The 26317-nt window shown below is 34.3% G+C and overlaps 1 protein-coding gene across 1 annotated transcript in view; it reads right to left on the bottom strand.

The window, feature by feature from the left end:
• Positions 1–8020: 8020 nt before the first annotated feature.
• LOC150096316 (uncharacterized) overlaps positions 8021–26317 on the bottom strand; it is a 44074-nt gene continuing 25777 nt past the window's right edge. The window contains exons 2-4 of the mRNA XM_090409031.1: positions 15108–15349; positions 8496–8729; positions 8021–8231 (exon numbers count right to left, since the gene is read on the bottom strand). Of these exons, the coding sequence (XP_090265157.1) occupies positions 8021–8231; positions 8496–8729; positions 15108–15349 (687 nt within the window). The remainder of the gene's footprint in view (positions 8232–8495; positions 8730–15107; positions 15350–26317) is intronic.

The following is a 26317-nucleotide window of genomic DNA, read 5'->3' on the forward strand; positions in this document are numbered from 1 at the left end:
TGATATGCCAAAGAGAAGCCCACGTATATATATTAAAAAAAAAAAAGAAAACGGTGCTGAGGTTGCTAAGATTCCATTTACATTCAGATAACTTTATTACAGTATATTGTTATAATTATTCTATTTTATTATCAGTTATTGTTGTTAATCTCTTACTCTGTCTAATTTATTAATTAAATTTTATGATAGGTATGTATGTATAAGAAAATACATAGCATATATGGCGTTCGGTATTATCCGCTGTGGTGTCCGGGATAAGAAGAGTCCCACTACAACCCATGCAATGTCGTAAGAGGCGACTAAAATGGGACGCTGAGTTTCGAGGGTTTCGCACTCTTAGGTTTCTTCCGGAATTTTGCTCCCAGTGAGGAGGACTTGGATTTCGAGAGGGTTTGCCCTGAGAGAGAGCATTTTGAGTCTCTGGGGTGGGTGTTCTCCGGCGTGGCCCGTGAGAGGCCTTGTCGGTGGATGCTTTTCTCTGGAATATGAGCGGTTCTGCTCAGTGGTGGAACCAACGCTGATTTGGGCGGTCTTTCGACTACTCGTAGGGAGTGATCTGGGGGATCGTCTTAATTTTTAGATGTGGCTTAATTAAAAATCCCACTGCAGCCAATGCATGTCGTAAGAGGCGACTAAAATGGGTACGTTTTGTATGAGTTTGTTTTTAATTTCTGTTTGTTTGAAAGAAAGAGTACAATAGTTTCTGTAACTTATTATTATTATTATTATTTTTTTTTAAATTTTATCATTAAAAAAATAAATTATTATTATTATTATTCAACAACTCATATGGTTCTTTGGTGAGATCACATCAGATACCCACGCCACTCAACAATCTACCAAGTAATTTAAAACACACAGACAACTACAGAACATTAAAACACGAACTCTGGAAAATATACCAACAAAGTTAATATATCATTAACACTAATATACACATCACAAATCACCAGCATCAAGTGCCTACATCCCATCCATAAACAGTGACAACAACACAAATAGTGAAGACTATTTATGTTCTCTTCATAAAAGCTAACCCAAGCTTCGAAGTAGGTGGGATTAATCCGGCTCACTCATCCACACGTAATCCTCATAATCAAAGACTGCAAATTATGTAACAAAACAGTCAGTACGGTGTATAATAATAATGAAGATACAGATATAAAAAAAAGTTTATGAATTTGTATCCAAAGAAAAAACATTGAAAAGAAATAATGTGCCTTAAACTGCGTACAGTAGAATGTACAGAGCATCCAGTGTAATATGCATTAATTGTAAATATGTAAATACTCTCTGCGATGAAAATACAAAAATTGTTATTTTATACATAATGTGCAAACATGCAAAAAATGTCTGTAATAATCATATGTATGTAATTTATCTGAGACATTATCATATTATTATAATTATCCATTATTCAAAAATTCCGTGTAATCTTCATTGTTAATATTAGAAGAACACCTGTTGTAAATATAGATGCTAAAAAGTATCATTATCAAAATTTTAATTGAAATGCAAACTGAATCACATATGCAGCACTTAGTGTTGAATTTTGTAAAAATTCCAAGCTGGAATGTCACTAAAGATGATTATTGTAATTGTGTAAATATTTTAGAAATTTATTATTATTAGTATTATTATTATTATTATTATTATTGCTACATATGAGCCATTATAGTATTGTTATTATTATTATTACCGCCTATGCGCTGTTCGTCAGGGATCCGAGTTACGTTCAAATCCGACTTAAAGACGTTCTGAGGAACGTATCGCGTTCGTAACCCGGGGAATGCCGGTACAGCTTTCTCACTAACATGCTATCTCTAAGCCGGGGGCGGTAGGGAAAGAGTCGATAATATTGCTTCACAAAATTGATTTCCCTAAGGGTTCTGTGCTGTGGATTTAGGACTCTCAATTTCCGATTCAGATAAAGTTTCTTACATTCAGAAAAAAAAAAAAGATTTCGGATAATCTGTCTTTGGGAACAATGAGCAATTTGATAACAAATGCCTTGAAACAGATTTAGATGGATTGTGTACTACAGTATCGCAGCATTCGGTGAAATGAAATATCCTAAAAAGGACTGGGAGATGGACTGAGTCCTTGACTCTTTATCCCTTCATCGGAATGAAGAAAATCTGTGTGGATGGGGTATTCGTGAGCTAAAAGCTATAGTTATGGCTGAGTAACGGCAATAGCCGAGCCTCAGATAAAACTTCATTGGCTACAGCAGTGGTTCTTAACCTTTTCGAAGTCACGGAACACTTTTGATTATGTGGGGAACACCAAAAGCAGAAGGGTTATAAAACTAGAAAAAAGTCTCAGTGGCGCACCTGGAGGGGGAAGCCCCCCCCCAAAAAAAAAAGAAAAGAAAAAAAACACGAGAAACTTTCAAAAAATCTTTTACTAATTAAAATTCCTTTTTTTATTTATGTTGTGTCGTGTATTCTATTTCTACAGTACTGTAGTTATGAATTAGCGATCATTGCAGATGTTCAGTCATAGGTCGTATGCGATGAGTAGTGTGTATTCTCAAATCGTCTGCTGAACTCGACCCCCACCCAAGATAAAATCCTGAGTGATGAATCCAACCATCTATCCTTAATATTTATTTAATATTTCCTTCAAAACTTAAGATTTCCTATATTTATAAAATATAGTTGCATCTATAATATTTTCCATGATATTAACCACAATTATCAAACAAACGAAATTAATTCAATACATTAGTGTTTTTGTTTTACATACCATTTTTACATATAATAAAGATTACATATAATAGAAGTAAACTATTGATGGCAGAATCAAGCCTTCGTGTGGTGGTTACTGACAAAATGATGATTTTGAGATTTCAATAAAGGCTGAAACCGGTTTGGCAATGCTGTAGCCAATGAAAAATGAAATATAAGTGAGGCTTGGCTATTGCTAATAAAATAATATGAGTTCACTCTATTAAGGTTTCTGCCTTAAGGGAGCAATTTGAGTATTCGGGAAAGTGTTTTCCGGTACGGCCCGGCGAGGGGCTTTGTCGGTGAATGCCTTTCTCGGGAACATGAGCGGTGGTGGTGGGTGGAAGGATATCACTGAGTGGAGCCAATGCTGAGATGGACGGTCTTTTGCCCACTATTGAGTGGCCTAGGGATCGTCCGAATTTTTTAGAGACGGCTTTACTTATTCATAAGGCTTTCATGGGAGTTTCTCGGTGGTGGGGTGGAGTGGGTCTGTGACCGAGTGGAACAACGCTGAGTTGGGCGATCTTTTGGGATCATCTAATTTTAAGAGAGAGCTTTACTTAAATGACTTTTTAGTTTTTGTGTTGGTTAATATAGAAAAACCGAGCTCACGCAAATATGATGTTGAAAACTGTAACAAAATTTTCAGTGCCCTTATGGAGATAGCTGGGTATACAAAAATCCAGAATTCTATCAAGAGTTATTTCAGAGAGTTTAATTTTTAGAGTACGATCCGTTGACAAGGTAACTAACTGTTCTTCTTGTAAGGAAAATTTACAACTCGATCTATTAACTGTGCCAAATGGACTTCGCACCCAGTCATAACTGTGTGTATTTAAGGAAGGAAAGTAACTTGCATTCTTTTCTTCCAATATTGTTAAATTTTTACACATTAAAAATAGTACCTATAATCGATATTTCATTGGTTTAGAAGTCAACGCGCATAGCAGTCTTTAGGTGTTAGGATCAGAGCAGGCAATTACACTCAGAACTGTGTCATGTGACATCTTTTACCGGCGGAACACAGGTTAAGAACTACTGGGTTACAGAATTGCCATCCGTTACCCTTTATACTTAAAGTTATAAAAAATTTATATTCGCTTTTTATGGTGTCCTTTGCCATTTTATTGATCGTTTGATTAATATTAAATAACATTAATTATTACTCTCTATAAACCTTACTATATTTCTTCTATAATCTACTCTTTCCCCTTCAATATACCCTATTCCTCCTATGGGTTTAAATTCGGAAGAAGTCTAGCTCAGAAGCCTTAAGGTAGCAGCCCTACCACTGAACTATTCCATCGTCAGGCTAGTCCCCTGACATCGAGAACATAATCCTACTTGTAAACTGACAGAAAAAGATAATCGGATTGAATATATGGGAAACGACCCCGTAATAGAAAAGGGAAAACGAAAATGGAAACAACAAAATATAATACACATAGCAAACTGGAATGTAAGAGGAATAGCATATAAAGAAATAGAATTAGACCAGTTATTAAATGAAAGAAATTTTAAAATAGCAGTAATCACGGAAACAAAAAAGAAATTAAAAGGAACTATGAGAACCGAAAATTTTAATGTGATATACAGTGGAGTCGACAGAGACCAAAGAGCACAAGCAGGAGTCATGATTTGGATTCATAACTCCCTTTCAAAACAGTTAAAACATTACAAATTATGGAATGAAAGAATAATAGAAGCTAGAATAAAAATAGATAGAGGCTATTCAGCTACAAAACATATATAATAAAATAAATAAAAATGATTAAATAATTTTAGCAGGAGACTTAAATGCAAGAATTGGAAATACGAAAATTAATAATAATATAGGAATACATGGAGAACACACTCTAAACAGAAATGGTAAAAAATTGATTGACTTTGTAGTTTATAATAACCTAAAAATAATGAATTCCTTCTATAAACATAAAGACATACATAATTATACTTGGGCAGCAAGAAGATGGAAATCAATATTAGATTACTTCATATTAAATGAAAAGACATCAAAAATTTCACTAGATTTTAGAGTTCACAGAGGATATGAAATAAGCAGTGACCACTTCCTCGTTAAAATAAAATTAAGATTACCACTTAAATGGCTACAAGTAAAAAGAACAGAAAGAAAATTTGAAACATTTGTTCATAAAACGAGACGATTGGATGACACAAAGGTACAATCGCTATATGAAGAAAGAATTAACCAATAAAATAACTAGATAAAATAAATAACAATGAAGAAATAGAAATAGAATGGCTTAATATAAAAACGATACTAAATGCAGCAGCAAATGAAAGCTTAGGAAAAGCCAAAAAATTCAATAAAAGAAAAAAACTGAACATCTGGGATGATACAATCAAAGAAATAATCAAAAAGAAAAAAGAAGCCTATCACAAATGGTTAAGCAGTAAAAAATTAGAAGATGAAATAGAATATAAAAGAATAAGAGCCATAGCTAAAAGAGAAGTCAAAAAAAGACATAGAGAATCATGGAATAAATTTGTTTCTAATTTAGAACATGATTTATATAAAATAAGACCCAATGTATATAAGATTTTGAAACACTTAAATGCAGATACCAAAGAAAACATAAAATTAAACACTAAATTGAAATTAAAAGAATTTCTAAATTACTACACAGAACTGTGGACAGACAAATATTTTAAAAAAGACAACTGGCAAACATTAACGAAAATGAAAAGGAAATCACTGAAGAAGAATTAGAAATCAGCCTGAAAGAAACAAGAAACGGAAAATCACCTAGAGAAGATAAGCTAGGTTCAGAACTATATAAATACGCACGAACAAGATTCAAAGAAAGACTCCCTATTATTTTTAAATAAAATTTACTCAATTGGTATCCCCCCAATAGAATGGAAAAAAGCAATTGTGATTCCTATCTTTGAAAAAGGTAATAGAGATGACCCTAAAAACTATAGAGGTATCAGCATACTAAATTCCTGTTACAAAATATATAGCAAAATCTTAAATAACAAATTAATGAAATATTCCGAAAACTTTATTCTAGAGGTACAGAATGGATTTAGAAAAGGACGATCATGTATAGACCCAGCCTTCTGCCTAAAATTAATAATAGAGAAAAGAAGAAAATACAATTTAGAAACACATATTGCATTTATTGACTTTGAAAAAGCATTTGAGAAAGTTAAAAGAAACATATTATTTAACATATTAAAAGAAAGATAAATACCAAATAATATCCTAAAAGCTATCACAAGCATATATGAAAATAATCAAAGACAAATAAGATTAAATCACGAGCTATCATATACAAGAGAGATAAATCAAGGGGTCCGACAGGGATGTCCCCTCTCAGCAACTCTTTTTAATATCTACTTAAATTAAATAATAATAAAATGAAGTAAAAATTTACATCAAGGAATTAAACTTTCACCTAAAAAAGTTAACTTAAACACTCTCCTCTTTGCAGACGACCAAATAATAATTACAAATTCTGAAGATGACTTACAGAAATATATTTTAAATCTAAATGAGATATCTAAAGAGTATGGCATGATAATATCAACGGAAAAATAAAAAACTATGGCCTTTAAAGGACAAGATCCAGCAAGAACTAAAATAGTAATAGATAACAAGATCTTAGAACAGGTGAATTCATTTAACTACCTAGGATGTATGATCACATATGAAAATGAAAAAGATATAAACGTAAAAATTGCAAAATATTTAAAAGTAACAGGTGTAATAAACTCTATATTTAAACCAAACCTAGTTCAAAAACAAACCAGGCTAAAAGTATACAATACATTAGCCTTACCGGTCTTAATGTATGGAAGCGAAATCTGGACAATAAAACAAAAAGACAAACAAAGATTAACAACAGCAGAAATGAAGTTTATGAGAAAAACTGCAAAGTATACCCTATTTGATCACAAAAGAAACGAAGATATTATGAACGAATTAAACCAAGAACCAGTAATAGAAAAAATTAAAAAATATAAACATAAATGGATGGAACACGTTCAAAGAATGAAAACAGAAAGATTACCAAAACAAGCCTTAAAGTACAAGCCATTAGGAAAAAGAAAACCAGGACGTCCTCTTAAACGATTCAACGATGACTTCTAAGGCCGGAACAGGGCATACTAAGCCTAAATCCTTGATACGTATGATGATGATGATGATGATGATTAATTATTACTATTCCATTATTAATATATTAACTAAATATTATTATTAATATATTTTAATATGATGGCCTATTAACATTATATTTTTTGAGAGGGAGAATCTCTTTAGGCTATTCAACATATGTTTGTTATTTGCAGAGTTTCACTAACAACAAAATCACTAAAAAAACACAACATGTCAAAACATTAATACATCGAATGCCGGTTAATTCATTGAAAAAACTGCAACTTATTGAACTGCATATCGGCTATGAATAATTCAGCGACAAATGAATTTAAAGGCAATTTTATCCCAACATCGACTGATTAAAACCTGAAGTGCCAAACAACTTGAATGAAAAAATAATAATAATAAATTGCATGTTGTCATTTCAACATTTTATTACTGAAACTGCTATTTTTCTCACCTGTTGTCCTTTTTCATTATTCACGTGCAGATTATTAACAATTAAATGAAGATTCAACTCCTCCGTTTTTATTAGCCAAATAATTTTTAACACTGTTAGTGAGGAATTTATAATTGTATATAGAGATCTTGTTTCGATTCTCACTTCCCACTATATTCTAATGAACATTATATTCCGTGACTAGCTGTTCCATTTTAAATAATCCTTGTAGGTTTTTTTCTCTTTTTTTCCCCTTATATAAAATTTGAAAGGGAAAAAAATGAGTAACACCATAAAAGCGAATATTATTTGCAGCCCCATCTATTAAAAATGTAATTGTTGTTTTAATTTTCTTATTAAATAGAATATTTACAAAACTTAAACCTGAGACTCGTTTTAATCTTAATTTAGGACGAAAATTCCCTATAATAGATTCACTATTATTGTTGAAATCTATCCATCTGAGCATTGTTAATTGCTATATTTATTGTTGAAATCTATCCAACTGCGTCATTGTGATATTGATTGTTGAAATCTACACTACACATGTAGTGTAGATTTCAACTATCATAAAGGATTCTCTATTTATTTGACGTTCGTTAAATTATAACAAAATAAGATACGTTGCATTTTTTTTTTGTTCTTTAAACTTTCATTGATTATTTTATGAAAAATAAATAACAGACAACGAAACTAGAGATAAATACGTTTTTATTTGTTGATCTAACCATGAGGATATCGTTTCCGGGATAAAATGTGTGGGTACTTGACGTAGCACACACAACAAGACGGGAATCGGAAAGAATCTGTGTACGTTTTCTTATTATTCGGATGCAGTGCTAATAGACGTTTATAGGCAAACCTTTGACGACATCTGGACTGAAAACCTGCTGGTAGATTGGTGTCGAAGTACGAACAGGGCTTGTCTTCTTTGCTGCAATAAAAAATATAAATAAAATAAAATCAGCTTTAATATTAATGCAATTGGTTATTTCAAGATAAAAGTTGTGCAACTTTTATCTTTAAAAAAAAAAAAAAAAAACGATAAGGAAGTCACTAATATATCTTTTAACATCTGATTCTTCAATCATGTTAATAACTTTTGAAACTAGGAAAGTATGACTGACAGGTTTTTTTTTTGTACACAAAATACCATACTTTGATAGTTATTGATGTGTGTGTTGTGGGGAAGACTTACTCGCATATCTCTGCCATGACGGTCTGCACGTAATCAATGTCATTCACAACGAATGCCCACTGGTTTTTATCGTTGACAGCGGCTTTCGGATAGAACATCTTACTCAACTGACCGCACACGGATTCCTCTGATAGATCGTCAGGACCGATCTGTGTACGAGGATGTATTCCAGGTGCTCCGAATAACTCCTTGAACTCATCAGTGGAGAACTGGATCGCTTTTCTTATAGTGAGGCTGAAAGATAAAGAAAATATTCAAATTATGCTATATGCTTATCTATCCTTTCCAATTAATAAAACTAAAGCTGTAACCTGTGTTGAGACAAAAAATGATTTAATGCATATTCTATTTTTGCGTTGTTTACTTACCATTTTGATTATATTTTTGTTAGAAATATTAATGCAACTTATATTTTTTCCTAAATTTTAATTTAATATTTTAATAATTTAAGAAAATATGCAATATTCAAAAAATATTTAATACACCTTTAATTATTTTATATCATATCATTATAATTATCATAGCAAAAACTAATTTAGTTTGTTCCTCCCTAAAGAACAGTTTGGTTTTCGGCAACACCATAGTACTACCCAGCAAATCCATAGAATTGTGGAATATATCATCACCAGCTACAACTGGCGCCAGTACACAGGAGCTGTTTTCCTAGACCTATCTAAAGCATTTGATAAAATCTGGCATTTTGGACTCCTGCACAAACTTATCTCAGCCGGCATCTCACTAAAAATGGTTCATCTAATCCGTTCATATCTTCAGAATAGATCAATGCAAGTTAAAATTAACGGTTCTATATCGTCCCAGCGCCATATCTTTGCTGGAGTGCCACAGGGATCTCTACTGGCTCCATTGCTGTTTTCTGTATACATGTCAGACATCCCTCACAATCCGATGACTTCCATTTTAGCGCTGTATGCGGACGATACGGCAATACTAACCAGATCCCTCAGACCCCACTTCGTTACTAGAAAGCTTCAAGAAAACATTCTAAAGCTGGAGGGTTGGTTCTCTAGGTGGAGATTGGAAGTCAACCCCCTGAAAAGCTCAGCGGTTCTTTTCTCAAAAAGGCCAATGTCTCCTGCAGGAGATGTGTTACTATTCAATACTAAAATTCCCTGGCAGACAGAAACAAATTACCTGGGTGTAATTCTCGACAAAAAGCTATCTTTCAACCAACATATCAAGTCTGCATGTGCAAAAGCATCTAAAGCCATAGCTCAGATTTACCCGCTAATTAATAGAAATAGCAAGCTCAGCAACAGAATCAAATTGCAGCTATACCAGATGTCGATTCGTCCCATAATCACCTATGCCTCTCCAGCCTGGAGCCACACCTCTAACGCTAACATTATCAAGATTCAGCGTGTGCAGAACAAGTGCTTGAGAATGATTCTGAACGCCCCGTGGTATGTTAGAAACAGCCAGCTCCATAGAGACACAAATATTCCATATATTCTCTCTTATCTACAATCCTTAGCTTCCAAGTTTTTTCTAAAGACGTCCACACACCCCAATGATTTGATTCAACAAGCTGCAGCATATGAGCCAACGGACATATTCAAATATAGAAGACCAAAAACTATATTAGCCTCCTATAACGATGCATAATCTCCATGCCCATTCAGGGCGAGCAAACTGCTCGTAAATTTTACCCTCACTGTAACCACGACAGATAGCGGGGAATATGAAAAGCATCTTGCTTCACCCTTAAAGACATAAATGTCAATTGTCAATTGTCAATTTAGTTTGTTTGGGCAATTTGTGTGCCTGTACATCGAAAATCAGACACAAATGCTAATAAACGAGGTTTAAGTTAAAGTGGGCCGCAAAAAACAAAAACTTCACTTTTCATAAAAATGCAGGTTTATTTTGAAAAGTACAGTATAAAAAAAAAACAACGATAAAATTAATGTTTTCTCCCTGACACTTGGCATCTCTTCTCTGCTACTATCTTTCCTACTTCGGGGGAAATCTTGTTCGCAGTGATTACTTTCAAAACTGATCCAAGGTGAATATCAGTAATTCTGGATCTGACAGGAGACTTATTTCCCTTCATAATTGTAAATAACTGCTCACACCGATAAGTACTTCCAAACATGGATATAATTTCATATGAGAATTTTCGAATATTTTTAAACCTGGCAGGTAAATTAAATATTTGTAAAATCCAGGCACGCCAACTTTACTGAATTTTGCCTTCAAATGTGAATCGCACTGGATCTCAATTATCTCCATTTGCATTTGATTAGGGATTCAATATTTATTAAAAAAAATCGAAGCAAACAAAGAAAACTTGTCTTCCAAAAATTTAAAATCTGCAAACCTTGTTTCGAATTCAGTTCTAAGGCTTACAATTTTTTCTGCGGATTTTTGATACGATGCAGTTTCACTTAAACTTGATTTGTTCATGTTGCATGTGGAAAATTCGTTAAATCTTCATTTTTCAACTGCTTTTCCCAAAGAACTAGTTTATATTTGAATACCTTAACTTGGTCACACATATTCGTAATATCTGATCGTTTTAAATTTAAATCATATAAGTGTTTTGTTATATCAACCACGAAGGATAAATCTTGCAACCACACTGTGTCAAAAAACAGGCTTGCGTCTTGATTTTTAGTTATTAAGAACTGACGTATTTCTTCTTTCAAGTCCCAGAATTGTTTAAGAATCTTGGAGCAGGATAGTCAACGTACCTCGGTATAGTAAGACATACCGGAATATTCGCTGTCTAATTCACTTAAGAAAGCAGAGAACTGTCGCTGATTTAAGCCTCGAGATTTTATGAAATTAATGAGTTTTTTGATAGATGTCAACACATTTTCCATGTTTATTACTTTCGCGCATAATACTTCTTGCGTCTTGTATAATGCAATGCGTATGATGAATCTTGGATCCGTCATAAATTTCACTTTTTTTTTTTTTTTTTGCAGTAATGCCACGAAACCATTGTTTTTTCCGGTCATAGAAGGAGCTCCATCTGTAGCTACAGAAGTTAATTTTGACAGAGGTAGATTGTATTTTTACAGAAGTTCAAAAACACAAATAAATATATCTTGTCCTGTACTAGTGTTATGCATTGGTACTAGTTCCAATAATTCCTCAAAAATGTTGAAATCCGTGTCTCAAGCACGAAGAAATACAGCTAATTGAGCTACGCCCCCCAATGTCCGTACTCTCGTCACAGGCAATGGAAAAAGCTTCGAAACTAGATGATTTTGCTTTGATCTGAACACTTAAATTGTCGGCCAAATCAGTAATTCTTTCCGCAACTGTATTTCGAGACAAAGAGATTGTTTGAAAAGCCTTCATATTTTCAGGACAAATATTTTCTGTAGCTTTAATTAGACATTCCTTAATGAAATCACCTTCAGTAAAAGGTTTCGAATGTTTAGCTATCAACTCCGGCAAGACGTAGCTTGCATGCACCGCCACTTCATTTTCTGGTGATACTTTAGTAAACATGAACTGTTGTTTTTTCAGTCCCGACTTGAGCTCTTTCAACTTTTCTTGTCTCATTAATCCCTCGTAATTATCATTTTTTGATTTATGTTGTTCATAGTGACGATTAATGTTGTATAACTTTGATACACTGATAACATTATTACATATTAAGCGGATTATTTTATTTTTTACTTCACAGCAAAAATATTCCAATTCCCACTTTTCTTGGAAATTTCGATGTTCGTCAGCAATTTTTCGTTTATTACTATCAATTGGTTTCGATAGAAACATGCTGAATACAAAGGACTGATAAAAATTAATAATCGTTAACATAAAATAATACAATATTTTAATAAAAACTGATATTTTTTCTTGAACATCAACTTATCAGACACTAAATAACTGCACAAATTAATAAGCGTAACGTAAATAAATTTATTTTTCTTGTTCACGCGAAATATTTCCTGTTACGCACACCAAACACGTCACTGGCACGTGATAGTAGGTATATAATCGGCTGGTAGAAATAGTGGGGGAAATGATTCGCCTGCGAGTAAAGGAAAGGCATGCAACACGGCTATATGTAGTAATCACTGTCATTGGCAAACGTTTGGCTGGGCCGCAAAAATATTCGTCGCGGGCCACCAGTTTAACACCCATGCTGTACATCATTTAGCTTAATTGATGTTTACGGTTTGTTCAAAAAAATATTTTTAGAATGGACGATATTTAAAAATTACTTTCATATGTGATCAATGAAATCATATGTGCATCTTTTGAAGCTAATTTCTTTATTTTTCTTCTGGATGTAACTTTTTAAAATGGATTAAATATTCCATTTTTTTCTAGTGCATCTACATTACATTCTTCCATCTGCTTTTGTTATCATACGCCATATCTGTTTTTATTCTCTGCAGAAATCGCTGTCCATTTTATTCTAATAACATTTCCAGAAATCCTGTTTTTAATTTTTTTTTTTTTAATATTTCGATTAATATCATTTAGCCTTTTTTAAACTTTTAGTCTATTTTCATAAATTTATCTTTCATATGGGATTTTTTTTTCCAGCTCATGATTTAATATCGTGATTAAACCACTCTTATGATTAAAAATTGCTTATGAAGTATACGAGGATTTTATATTTTAATACAATAAATATGAAAGTTAAATTAATATGGAAAATGACAGGTTTATATGTGTTAGTTCGATTTTTCATGTGCTTCTACATTTAAATTTTCCAAACATATTATGATCACTTCAATTCCATATTCTTACCTCTATCAACCTACAAGTCAGTATATTATTTCTGTTAAAGTGGTATTCTTCGGCCAAAGTGTCTGTTATGGGATGAAAAATCCAAGTTTCTCAGATCTTCGGAGCCTTAATTGTTTCAAATATAATTTTTATTTCAAAATCACAATATTCTTATACAGATCTCAAAGTGTTACTTTCTAGGATTTGGGCAAGGATACGGATTAGTAATATCTTTAAAAAAATCCTAAGGCTGTGCCTCCAAATCCATTTAAGCGGTTTCAGTCTCCAACAAGTTTTCGTTATTGTCCCAAAAAGAAGGATGAGATTAATCAGAAGACCTCTTACTCAGTTTCTCACTCCACATCTGCTGTACCAAGCACGCGGTTGTGTTTTAAATAAAATATATATTAAAATATAAATGTGTTTAATTTAATACAGCATCACTATAACCTATTCGTGAAATTAACACAGTGTATATTATTACTTATAGTCCTTATAAGGACTGGCTTAAAGGGGCGAAGCAAGAATGCTTTTCATCTTCCCCGTTATCTGTAGAGGACAGTGTAGTGATAAGGTGTTATTGAGCTATTAAAGCTCTGATCATGGCAGGAGGGTAACAGCAATAGCCGAGCCTCAGTTAGAACTTCATTGGCTACAGCATTGCCATCCATTACCCTCCAAGGTTATTGGATAGAATGAATCAATCCACTCTCAAGATTATTAGTTCTTAAAAGAACTGGGCGATGGACTGAGTCCTTGACTCTTTATCCTGTCATCTGAATGAAGAAAATCTGTGTGGATGGAGTGTTATTGAGCTAAAAAGCTCTAGTCATGGCTAGGTAAGCAATAGCCGAGCCTCAGTTAAAACTTCATTGGCTACAGCATTGCCATTTGTTACCCTGGAAGTCCTAAAAAGGACTTTTTTTCGTTTGTCTCTATCATATTATTACTATTGCTACTAAATTCATACATAAAATTAATATATATAAAATATAAAGGTATGTTAAATTTAAAGATATATTTCCTAAAAATTTATTTTCAAAGCTGGGTTTTTTTTTTTTAATATTTTTGGTTTATCTTAATGAGTCTTCAAACTTGTAATAAAAAATTCATGAAAGATTTAAGTGTATACTTTTTAATTAAAAATTTTAATACAGACAAATAGTACAGACAAATCGCACGCAATTTACTGACAAAAAATATTGTTGTTGGTGATGATGGGCGATAGATGGCGTTGATTGTCAAAGTTGAAGAATTAAGTAGTAGTGGAGAGGATGAGATGTATTTAGCAAAGTAGACTAGTGTGCCCTTCCACGATGAGCCCTTGGACTCCCTGGAGGTGTCGCATAATAATAATAATAATAATAATAATAATAATAATAATAATATTGAATAAAGCTCGTTATGGGCGCGTTTGTACTTCATCTACGAGCGATCCTTCACAACGGGAATTATTTTAGATCTAGCTGCTAATAAACAACTTTTTCGAAGTTATTAGGACCGGGAAAAAGAGAAAAAACACCTCAATAGCACGCTTTTATATCTGAAAAAATCTCAACACAGAACGAGAATAATGACGCTATGGAAGTATGCCTTTTTAGTAATATTGCCAAGTTATTATAAGAAAAGGAAAACTACTATAATATGCTTTGTATGTCACTCAAATAAACTCAAACGTGGTATAAAATGAACTAGTAGGATAACAAACTAAGAGTCCATCAGTTTTTTATGTTTTTTTTTTCCCTTTCAGATTACTGAAAAACACGTCGTTGTCGATTAAAGTAACTTCATTTTTAGTGTGTGTGTGTGTGTGTGTGTGTGTGTGTGTGTGTGTGTGTGTGTGTGTGTGTGTGTGTGTGTGTGTGTGTGTGTGTGTGTGTGTGTGATAGCAATACTTACTCCGGATAATTTTGCACATTCTCACAGAATGTGTCTCTTGGAGAATTAGCACACAGTGGTTGTCCGTAATTGTCAACAGAGGGAGCCAGAGGTCGCTCCCCACCAACGTAAGACACTTGTTCTCGTTCCGGTCTATCAGGAAACACGGGTAAATCTGGTTCTTCTGTGGTATTAGGAAACACTAGCGGCCTCTCGGGACGAGGATATGAAACAGTAAGTGGAATAACAGCAAGAAACGATATCTGGCAAAAAATAAAAATAAATAAATAAAAAGTATAATATAATATTGGAAATAAATTTACTTCTCCTGTTAGGAAAATAATTGGTTTATAATTTATGATTCATTATTTTTCCCTTATCCTATTCATTTATATTCTGTTATTATTTTGCAAATAGACGGCCTGGTTGGCCGAGTGGTTAGCGTATCCACTCTCCAGCAAAAGGCTGCTGGTTCGACGTTGGCATGGATGTTTGTGATTGTCTGTGAAAGTGATGGTGGTCGTCGGTAGATGGCGTTGGTGTAGATGATGAAGGTGGTTGTGGTGGAGACGGAGATTTGTAGAGCAGTGTTCGTTCCTCGATGAGCCTTTGGACTCCATGGAGGTGTTACGTAATAATAATAATTTCTTTTTCACGTATCAAATAAACGGTACAAAGTGCCTTAGACGATAGAAATATAAAATCTGATAATGTTGGAGTCTTGACAAGTAACAGACTGATTTGGAGGAAAATTGTAGATAGGAAGTTAGTAATGATGTAAATTTTTCATGTAAGTACTATCATATCCTGTACACCCCTTAAGGGAGGAATTTGATGATGATGTATCAAATAAACTCATTTTTTTTATTTAAAAATGATTTTTGTGATGAGAATCATTTGCATACGAAAAAGCCCTTACTTTTTCCTCAAATTTCAGTTGTCTTTTGATATTTTAACTCATTGTTGCCAGTAGTAACGTATTCTATCAAATGTTAGTTTGCTCAGCGTAACGTACAAACTAACAATGAAATATAGTAATTCATGTAGTAACATGTATCCCCGATTATAGTAAAACTTATTATGATGAATGCGCACCAGTTGATATTAATTTTGTGAGAAATTTCATCGCCATTTGACAACAGACTCTTAAAATAAATTGTCATTGTCAAATTGACGAACATATGGACGCTAGCGTTCATGTCACCTATAAGAATCGGCTAGGGCAGTGATGGCGAAACCTATGACACGTGTGTCAGCACTGACACACTTGAGGGTTTCAGGTGACACACCTTGGATGTTGAAAGATATTGGTATTCTGATGAAGAAACTGCGATAAATTGTGTAAGATCGCTCTCAGTTAAGGCGAAGGTAGGTTTCGATTCATTGAAAGAATTATATTTTATAGTTAGTCTATTTCTATTTTATTTTGTAACTAGCCTATGAACGAGTGTTTTAAGTTTATGTTTTCTTTCTTAATGATTATAATTTATGCATAGTCATATGATATTATAAAAACTTATAAAAATTATTATCAATATTATACGATACAAACTTATAAATATGCGCTTTATATATTATAAACGTAAAGTTTTCATTTGACTTCTGTGTGAAATTCGTTTATGCATGCATTCCAAGTCTCTCGACTGAGTAATACAAGTTCTAAACATATTTGAAACCACTTTAACTGAAAATACAATTCGCAGCATTAAATATTGAATTTATCTGAGTAAATAATGAAAATATTTCTATAGTTGCAATAAATTCAGTAAATTTCGTTAAATAATGCAAATAGTAACAACTTACGATGACGTCGCAACAAAACTTACTAAATAGCTGCTATTTAGTAGCATGATAGAGAGTAAAACGTAACAAGGTTGCTATGAACGTACCGGTAATAAATCTGGCAACCCTGCTGAAAGAGTAGTGGTAGTCTTGCATGGTCTATTAAATAAACAGCCTAATATGATATGTATAAGTCACCATCTATGATTATGTAGTTAAATTTATAATGCATGTATGCAAGTGGCACATCAACAATGTCAATATTTTAAAAAAAAGATGTCTGACACACTTGGGTAAAAAGGTTCGCCATCACTGGGCTAGGGCAACTCGTAGTATGGCGGCGAGTGTATTCCCGTTAAGCTTTCTGGTCAAATTTCGCACGAAATGTTTATAGTTTCTGTATTCGGCTTTCAAATAATGTTGGATTTAATATCCACTTAATTAATCTAATTTTGCATCGCCGCAGTGAAGCCTTTTGGCTCTTTATTTTAATAAACTGCCATTCCCCCCCCCCTCCTCCAATGCGAGCCTAAGCGATTGTTCAGCAACGCACCGACAACCATTGTTTACATCACTTCTTTATAACTCGGTAAGAAGATTCATCTTTCTAAAACTGTTGGCAAAAAAAAAAAAAGATAACATTAAAATGCTTTTATTATTATTATTATTATTATTCGTAAAATCACAAAACACATCGCGCAATGGAATGAACAAACCACACTGCTAGCCACCGAAAACAGTTGATTGTTGATCCTGCCATCTAACGGAAACAAACGCAGTATGAAAATACTTTTCGATCGGAAATTTTATGGTTTTAAATCCTCACCTAATTTTCCACAATATTGCATAATATAATTGGGAAAAGATATTAATTAATAACTGTACATATTCTATTTCGATCCTGCTTAACAAAGCAAAAAAAAAAAAAGACAGTTTAGGCACTACCAGACTGAACCTTTCTTTGGTAAATACACTACTCCTGCCAACTTATACGATGTATTAAGCTTCCAGTGCCATACATTAAACATGGCACGAACAGAGCACTTAAAAAAGAAAAAAAAAACATAAAACACACATAAAATAAATATACCTAAGCGAAAGAAAAGCATATTGTAAACTTTTTATTTTATTAAGCTGTATAACCACTTGTACATTAATTGCTTTATGCTATTATAATTAGTTGTAGTTCTGTGCTATTATAATTAGTTGTAGTTCTGTGCATAATATTTATCAACTATAGAGGTTGTAGTTTAGTTTTATGTATCAAAAATGTCAATGACAGTTTATATAGTGGAAGAACTTGATGACATTTTACTGAACCGGTGTGTAACTCAAATCGCTGCCAAAATGTAACCCTCTCCTTCTATGTTAAAACAAATACTACATATGTATATAGACATTTGCAATATGAAAATGATAATAATGAAGCAATAAACCATGTAATGATATGCAAAAACGAGTTTTAATATTTATATGTTAAGAATATTTATGATATGTAAAGCAACTACATATGTATGTATAAATATGGTATATGTAAATAGCGCTTAACACTTCATGATAAGTTAATAATGTATAGGGTGTCCCAAAATTCACGCAAGAAGTAATTTTGATAGAAAACACAGGTTTTTAATTAAAAATTGTAATTTTTTATTGATTCATAAAGTATACAGTATAGGGTTATGCATGGAATAGCATATCGGGTAAATGGCCTCCACGGCTTTGCTGGCACATACGCACTCTTTTGTCGAAATTTTCCATGACCGTTTTGCATAAATGTGGCTGAATTTCGTTGATGCAGCGCTCAATTTCCTCCTTCAAGGCGTGGGCCTGTTGGCATAAACCTTAGACTTCAAAAAACCCCAAAGAAAAAAGTTCAACGGGCGTTAAGTCACATGATCTGGGCAGCCAATTCTGATCACCAAAACGGGAAATTACACGACCAGGAAATGACTCATGCAGTAATTGAATTGTTTCTCGGGCTGTATAGCATGTGGCACCGTCTTGTTGAAACCACATGTCGTCCACATCCATATCTTGCAATTTAGGCACAAAAATCTGGATTATCATGTCGCTATAGCGAGCACCATTAACTGTTATTGCCTTACCAGCCGCATTTTCGATGAAGAATGGACCGATGATGCCTCCAGCCCAAAATCCGCACCAAGCAGTGACACGTTGTGGATGCATTTGTTTTTCAACAATCACTCGTGGATTTTCTGAACCCCAAATGCGACAATTTTGTCGATTAACGAAGCCATCAAGATGAAAATGAGCCTCATCGCTGAAGATGATTTTGTTCGAAAAATAAGCATCCGCTTGTTGTTGTTCCATAATCCATCCAACGAACTCTCTTCACTGTGTGTGGTCAGTAGGCTTCAGTTCTTGAGTTAATTGAACTTTGTAAGCATAAAGATGCAAATCTTTCGTGAGAATACGCAGTAGAGAGCTTCTCGAAATGCCCAATTCAAGACCACGGTGCCGAATTGATGTTCCTGGACTCTCAGCAACACTCTCACGAACTCCTTCGATGTTTTCTGTTGAATGATTTGTTGAAGGACGGCCAGAGTGTATAAGATCACTAATTGATCCAGTTTCCTTGAATTTTTTAATTAATCTTTTCACAGTTGATGAAGTTAAATCACTATTCCGACCATATTTTGTACGAAAATTGCGAACTGTAGCTGCCAAACCTTCATTATTTTTAAAATATTGCTCAACAATGAAAATGCGTTGTTCTTTCGCGTAGCGCTCCATTTTTAATAACCCTGAACTGTCAGCTGTCACGCTGTCTTTTTTTTTCTCGTTGGCAACACTTTACCGCACAAATGGCGCTAAATTTAAATCTTGCATGAATTTTGGGACACCCTGTATAATCCAAACTCTATATATATATATAATGTACAATCCAAAATGTACATTATACTGTAAATGTATAATGTACAATCCAAAATGTTTATAGTCCAAATGTAAAAGTGTCAAGTCAAACATAACAAAGGTCTATAAAGAAATGTCTCCGAAAGAATAATTATATATATTATAAGTAAAATAGTCATATGCATAGAAGACGTATTATATGTAAAGTAGTAATAGGTATATACGTATATGTGTGTATATGTACATACATGTATAAATATGTATATTTATATATGAATATTGTCAGATTAGTTAACAATATAAAATCCATTGTTGTATATTTAAAACAAACCTTACATAGGTTTAAGGAAAGGTGTCCCCTCACAAGAGACAATAACATAGATCGAATTCCATATGTAATTGGAAATATACCACAAAAATATAGGTATTTCATTATAAAAAGGAAATATGATCTATGGAAATAGAAATGTGACTGGTAACTTAAATTCCTAGTACAGAATTCCATGGATAGTAAAGTTATGTTACATTAAAAGAAAAATACTGCTCAACTCATGTAAAAAGGACTGTAGGAAGAAGCAGACACTGAGCAGATTATGATGTTAAAAATAAGGAAAAATAAATTGTACATAATATATATTATTAAGATATCAAGAGATGTAAATCAAAATGCCAATTAGAATAAGCATTCTATGTACAAATGTATATATTGTAAATAGTTGTATATATATTTATTTTCATTGTATGTAGATGCTCTAGTGTTAATAAAATATACGAGGCTGAAAAAAAAAAAAAAAAAAAAAAACACAGAGCCCTTCTTAAAGGGTTAGTCAGCAGTAATCCAATGGTTGACTACTTTTTTTTTTCTTTGAATAAAATTGCCTGTATAGGATGAGTTATAACATCCTGTCAAAAACACTGAGAAGTACTCTGTTCTACTATATACTCTTCTTGTCTGCAAATCTTCAATTTGTAGTTTTGTTTTAAAGTCCATTAGAAATCTTTATATATATCTTCGGTAGGAGGGGAATTCAAAGTGATTATTATAAATCAACATTACAGATCAGATAAAGTCGTATTTCCAAATTTTGTTAGAAAGTTTTTTTTTTTTTTGAAAAAAGTTTTGTATATATAAATATTGTAGAGAAATGTATACTTTTAACTGCACGTTTTGCAGTTAAAAGTTAATTATGTGTGTGTGTGTGTGTGTGTGTGTGGTTTTAAGGCCTATGAGTAGAAAATAAGAAAAGATTAATGTTAATTACGAGTTATTTATTATTCGTGTGATCCCTGAAACAGATAAGGTAATAATGTTATCTTGACAATCGTAGTTTCTGCTTATGTTGTGACCACTCTAATTCAATTAGCGTTAGTATTGCATTTCTAGTTGTATTTTTAATCACAATATTAACAAGCGATATTTTATCTCGTTGTGAGTCTGACAGATAGCATTTAAAATATATTTTAATATCTTTGCTTTTCATAATAAAGTGTTTCGGGTTGTTTAAATATTCAACGATTTCTTTTCTTTTTTTTTTTTTTTAAATTATATAAATTTGTATATATAATTTATATTTGTTCGTCAGACCGCAACTGTCAATCGAACATTATTTGCGGTATATCGTGGCGCCATCTAGAAACTACTATTTAAAACTAATATTGCGCAAAAATATTTACCAACTCAAATTCTTAATATCAAAAAGAAGTAAAAATTTACAAAACAGTATGATTTCTGTATTACTTAAACATACTGAAAAAGAAATGTAACTTAACCTCTTCTTCATAATCCACAAAATGAATTTTTGTTAACTCATTTCTTAACATTCGATAGAATGGAATAGAAGCAAAAATAGCATTTACTGAAATGAGCCAACAGGCTTCACTTCGGCGAAGTAAAATTAAGTGGATATTGAATACCACATTATTTCTTAGCCGAATAAGAAATTCAAAGATAGCAAATCTAATCTAAGAGTTTCATGCCGAATATATAAAACTATATAAAGATCGGCAACTATATAAAGAAAAAAGAACCATTGAGATTCAAAAATATTTTTAAACCAATTTCTTCATTTTCACACGATGACCGAAATCTTTCAGTAGCTTGGATAGCTTGTAACATAAAAAATAAATAAAATCTATACAAAAATACGAAATTGACCACAAATTTACAGAGGGCGCTGTTGGTCTTAAACAAATACTTCGGTTACTTCGTCGGGCAATGGACGTATTAGTGTCTATTCTCCTTGTGTTTTTAAAGGTGTTTGCAATAGAGGATTGAGACATTTTTATTACCAGGAGTTAAACGATTGGTTTTTAATTATTATGTGGAAAAGAAAAAGAAAAGGAGGAGGAGGGAAAATACTTCTAAAGAAAAATGTTATCAAAAAACAGTAATTAATGTCTTCTTTCTTATGCTAGTTTGGTTTAATTGAATATGGAAGCAAACTTAAAACTCAAATTGAGTCCAAAATCTTATGAAAAATTTCAAGGTATAGAAGGACAAGATGCATCTAAAGTGTTGCAAATTATTTGAATAATTATTTTTCATTTTATATTAAAAAATATTGTGTAACTTACTTAGATTGCAGAATAGGAAAATATTTATGAGAATAATAAAAAAAAATGAGAAAAGTTGTTAATCCTTAAAACACCAAAATTTTAAATATATCCATGATACTAAGTATTATCAGTAATGACTTACATAGTAGTAGATGGTGAGTGAGAGATGAAGGTGGCGGCTCGCGTGGTAGTGTTTAGTGTCGTGTATTATTGATGGTGAATTGTGAATTTGACGGTTATGATTTAGTGATTTATGCGTATTCATCAGTAATTTCAGTTAATTGCTTACTGCCATAAACAGGCACTTTATTTATTTTCCATCCAGGTAAGTCAATTGAAGTTATAAGGGCGATACGCTAGGCCTACTGCCGTTAGTATCGCCATTGCTGTATTTTATATCGCGACATCTTATTGCTGGTAGACACCTTAGGGTGTCTACGGGATTTGCTAGTGGACCCTCAAAAGTCCACAGGATTACTTTTACCTGCTCGGAACACCAGAGCAATCTCTACTCTTTCTCCATCCTTGACTTAACACATTTCCAAATATTGTCATGGCAAAACTTCTTAATGAGGCCAAATTCGAAGAAGTTTATTTTGAATTCCTCAGACTGGGAAAGCTGCTGAGTGAAAATTGGCCGGGAAAGGTTAAACTGTATGACACGTTTCCCCCCGAATGTGTCTCAGACGCTGTCGCTGAAGATCATTTAGAGTCGATGCCTTCTACTCCTCCAGACTTTGCAGAAGTGCGTGCTCACAAAGTCGTCGCTGAAGATCATTTAGAGTCGATGCCTTCTACACCTTCAGACTTTGTAGAAGTGCGTGCTCGCAAAAAGCGAAGAACAACAGAAGAACCGCACAATGACAACACTGTAATGGAACAGGATTCTCAGGGTTCGGACGCCGCTACCTCTCCCAAAGAAAAGGTGCCTCCGGTCATCCTTAGAGAAAAACAAAAGTGGGCAGCTTTACGATCCACAATGTCCAATCTGCATATTGGCTTCATTAAGGCCAAAAACATGGATGAAGGCATAAAGATTCAGCCAGCAACAGTGACAGACTACAGAAGGTTGACCAAGGAACTGGACAACAGAGGCATCCAGTATCATACCTTTGCGCTCAGTTCAGAAAAAAATTTAAAAGTAGTCCTTCGTGGTGTCTGTGAAGACATTGACACAGCAGAAATCGCTGCTGACCTAAATTCTCAGGATCTGCCACCAGTCAAAGTGAGCAGAATGTACAAAGCAGACAAAACTCCCATGCCATTAGTCCTTGTTGAGATTCACAAAATATATAAGGATATCTACAACTTAAAAACAGTCTGTGGTCTCATCGTCACACCGGAACCACTCCGTAAAAGATCATCTTCTGGGCAGTGCCACAGGTGCCAAAAGTTTGGCCATGCCCAGAATCTATGCCGAGCAGAATATAGATGTTTAAAATGTGGAGACAGCCACCCAACCAATACCTGCACTAAGCCAAGGACCACCTCGGCCAAATGTGCCAACTGCAGTGGCCCTCATCCGGCGAACTACAAAGGATGCACTCAACACCCAAAGAACAGACGGATGGAGGCAATCAATCAGCCCTCCTCCTACAGTACAAGAACACCAGCGGCCCAGACATCAAAACCGGAGACTCATCGACCACAGTCGGAGACCTCCAACCAAAAGCAAACAAGAAGTTATGCCGATGTGACCCGTACAACTAGGCCAATTCCAGAACAAAATCAACCAAGAGCACCTAAAAACCTAACAGCTATTATCACGGCCTCACTAGCAAACATGCTACAAAATTTTAGCCTATCAAACCCTACTGAAACCTCCACTAAAAGATTTCTTCGTGAAACACAGGTCATCCTCACAGCTCTCATAAATGAATAGTAACAAACTCATTCCAGCATCTCTTCAAATAGTTGCTTGGAACGCAAATGGCCTCAAAAACAAAATCCTGGAACTCCGTGCCTTCACATCTAGGTATCAGCCAGATGTTATTCTAATCAGCGAAACTCATCTAAGACCCTCAGACAACCCTACAATAAGGGGCTATCACCTATACAGAAATGACAGACTACTCTACAGAGGTGGTGGCACTGCCATCTTCATTAAAAACTACATTAAGCACCACTCTGTGAGCATTCCTTCAACCACTAACCTTGAGATCACAGGAGTGGAAGTAGTCACCAGCTCCACTGGCAAACTGAAAATCTACTCAGCTTACAATCCTCCCCAAAAATCTCTACTTCACTCTGATCTAAATGCCATCTTAGGCATCAGAGGGCCCACCATTATTGCCGGGGATCTGAATTCCAAGCGCCCTGCCTGGAATTGTTCAACCACAAACAAGAATGGTTGCATCCTTTTCAATTACTTAGGATCAAGCAACGCTGTTGTGGCAGGCCCCACCGAACCAACTCATCTCAGTACGTTCGGCACTGCTGATATCCTGGATATAGCTATCCTGCAGGATATTAAACTTCAGTACAGTATCATTTCTATGGATGAACTATCATCCGATCACAATCCAATACTGCTGCATCTGGGAAATCAGGAATTCCTGTGTCCTCCTTCTCACTCCTACATTGTATGGGAAAGACTGTCAGCCGCACTCAAGGATCATATTGGACCTGTTCCTCACATACACACAAAAGAAGAAGTAGAAACTGCAGTTACAAATCTCACACAACAAATTAATTCTGCTATAAAGGTAGCTTCCTCCTACAAATCTGCCCGCAAGCCAGATCGTTTGCCTGAAGACATCATGAACTTAATCAGAGATAAAAACAGAGCTCGAAAGAGATTCCGTAACACGTGTGCACCACAAGACAAAACAAATCTAAACAGATTAAATGGGGCAGTAAGAGATGCACTGAAAGCTCACAGAGACCATGTATGGGATGAAAAGTTATCCTCCATTTCACCTAGTGATCACTCCATCTGGGGACTACTGAAAAATACCAAAAACAAAGGCAGATCCCTTCCCCCAATATTAACTGATCAGGGCCTTGCTCACACAGATGTGGACAAAGCAGAGGTTATAGCGCACACCTTGGAAGAGCAATGCAGGCCTTCGTATGGAAACCTTGACTTTGACCACATACATAAGATTCACAGCAAGGTCAGACACTCACTCAAACTTCCTATCACCAGCACTGACCATATTGCATCAACATCACCTGCTGAGATATATGACATTATTAAAAATTTAAAGAACAAAAAAGCTCCTGGACCAGACGGCATTACTAATCGTGTGATTAAACTTCTGCCCCGGAGGGCAGTAGTGTACCTGACCAGTATAATAAATGCAATTTTAAGATTTCACTATTTTCCTTCCACCTGGAAACTGGCTGACGTAATTCCCATACATAAGCCAGGCAAAGACTCACACCTACCCCAAAATTATCGTCCAATCAGTCTCATCTCAAATCTGGGTAAGGTTGCAGAGAAGGTCATCCTCTCACGACTTCAAACCTCAATAAATGACCTAAACATCCTTCCAAAAGAACAGTTTGGTTTTAGGCAACACCATAGTACTACCCAGCAAATCCACAGAATTGTTGAATACATCACAACCAGCTACAACTGGCGCCAGTGCACAGGCGCTGTTTTCCTAGATTTATCCAAAGCATTTGACAAAATCTGGCATTTTGGACTCCTGCACAAGCTTATCTCAGCCGGCATCTCACCTAAAATGGTTCATTTAATCCACTCATATCTTCAAAATAGATCAATGCAAGTAAAAATCAACGGTTCTACATCCTCCCAGCGCCACATCTTTGCTGGAGTGCCGCAGGGATCTCTGCTGGCTCCATTGCTGTTCTCTGTATACATGTCAGACATCCCACACAATCCGATGACTTCCATTTTGGCCCTATATGCAGACGATACGGCAATACTAACCAGATCTCTCAGACCCCTTTTCATTACCAGAAAGCTTCAAGAAAACATTCTAAAGCTGGAGGGTTGGTTCTCTAAATGGAGATTGGAAGTCAACCCCCAGAAAAGCTCAGCCGTTCTTTTC

Source organism: Typopeltis vanoorti, chromosome 19 (assembly GCF_054136105.1).
Source record: "Typopeltis vanoorti isolate ZY-2024b chromosome 19, IOZ_Tvanoo_1.0, whole genome shotgun sequence".
NCBI lineage: Eukaryota > Metazoa > Arthropoda > Arachnida > Uropygi > Thelyphonidae > Typopeltis > Typopeltis vanoorti.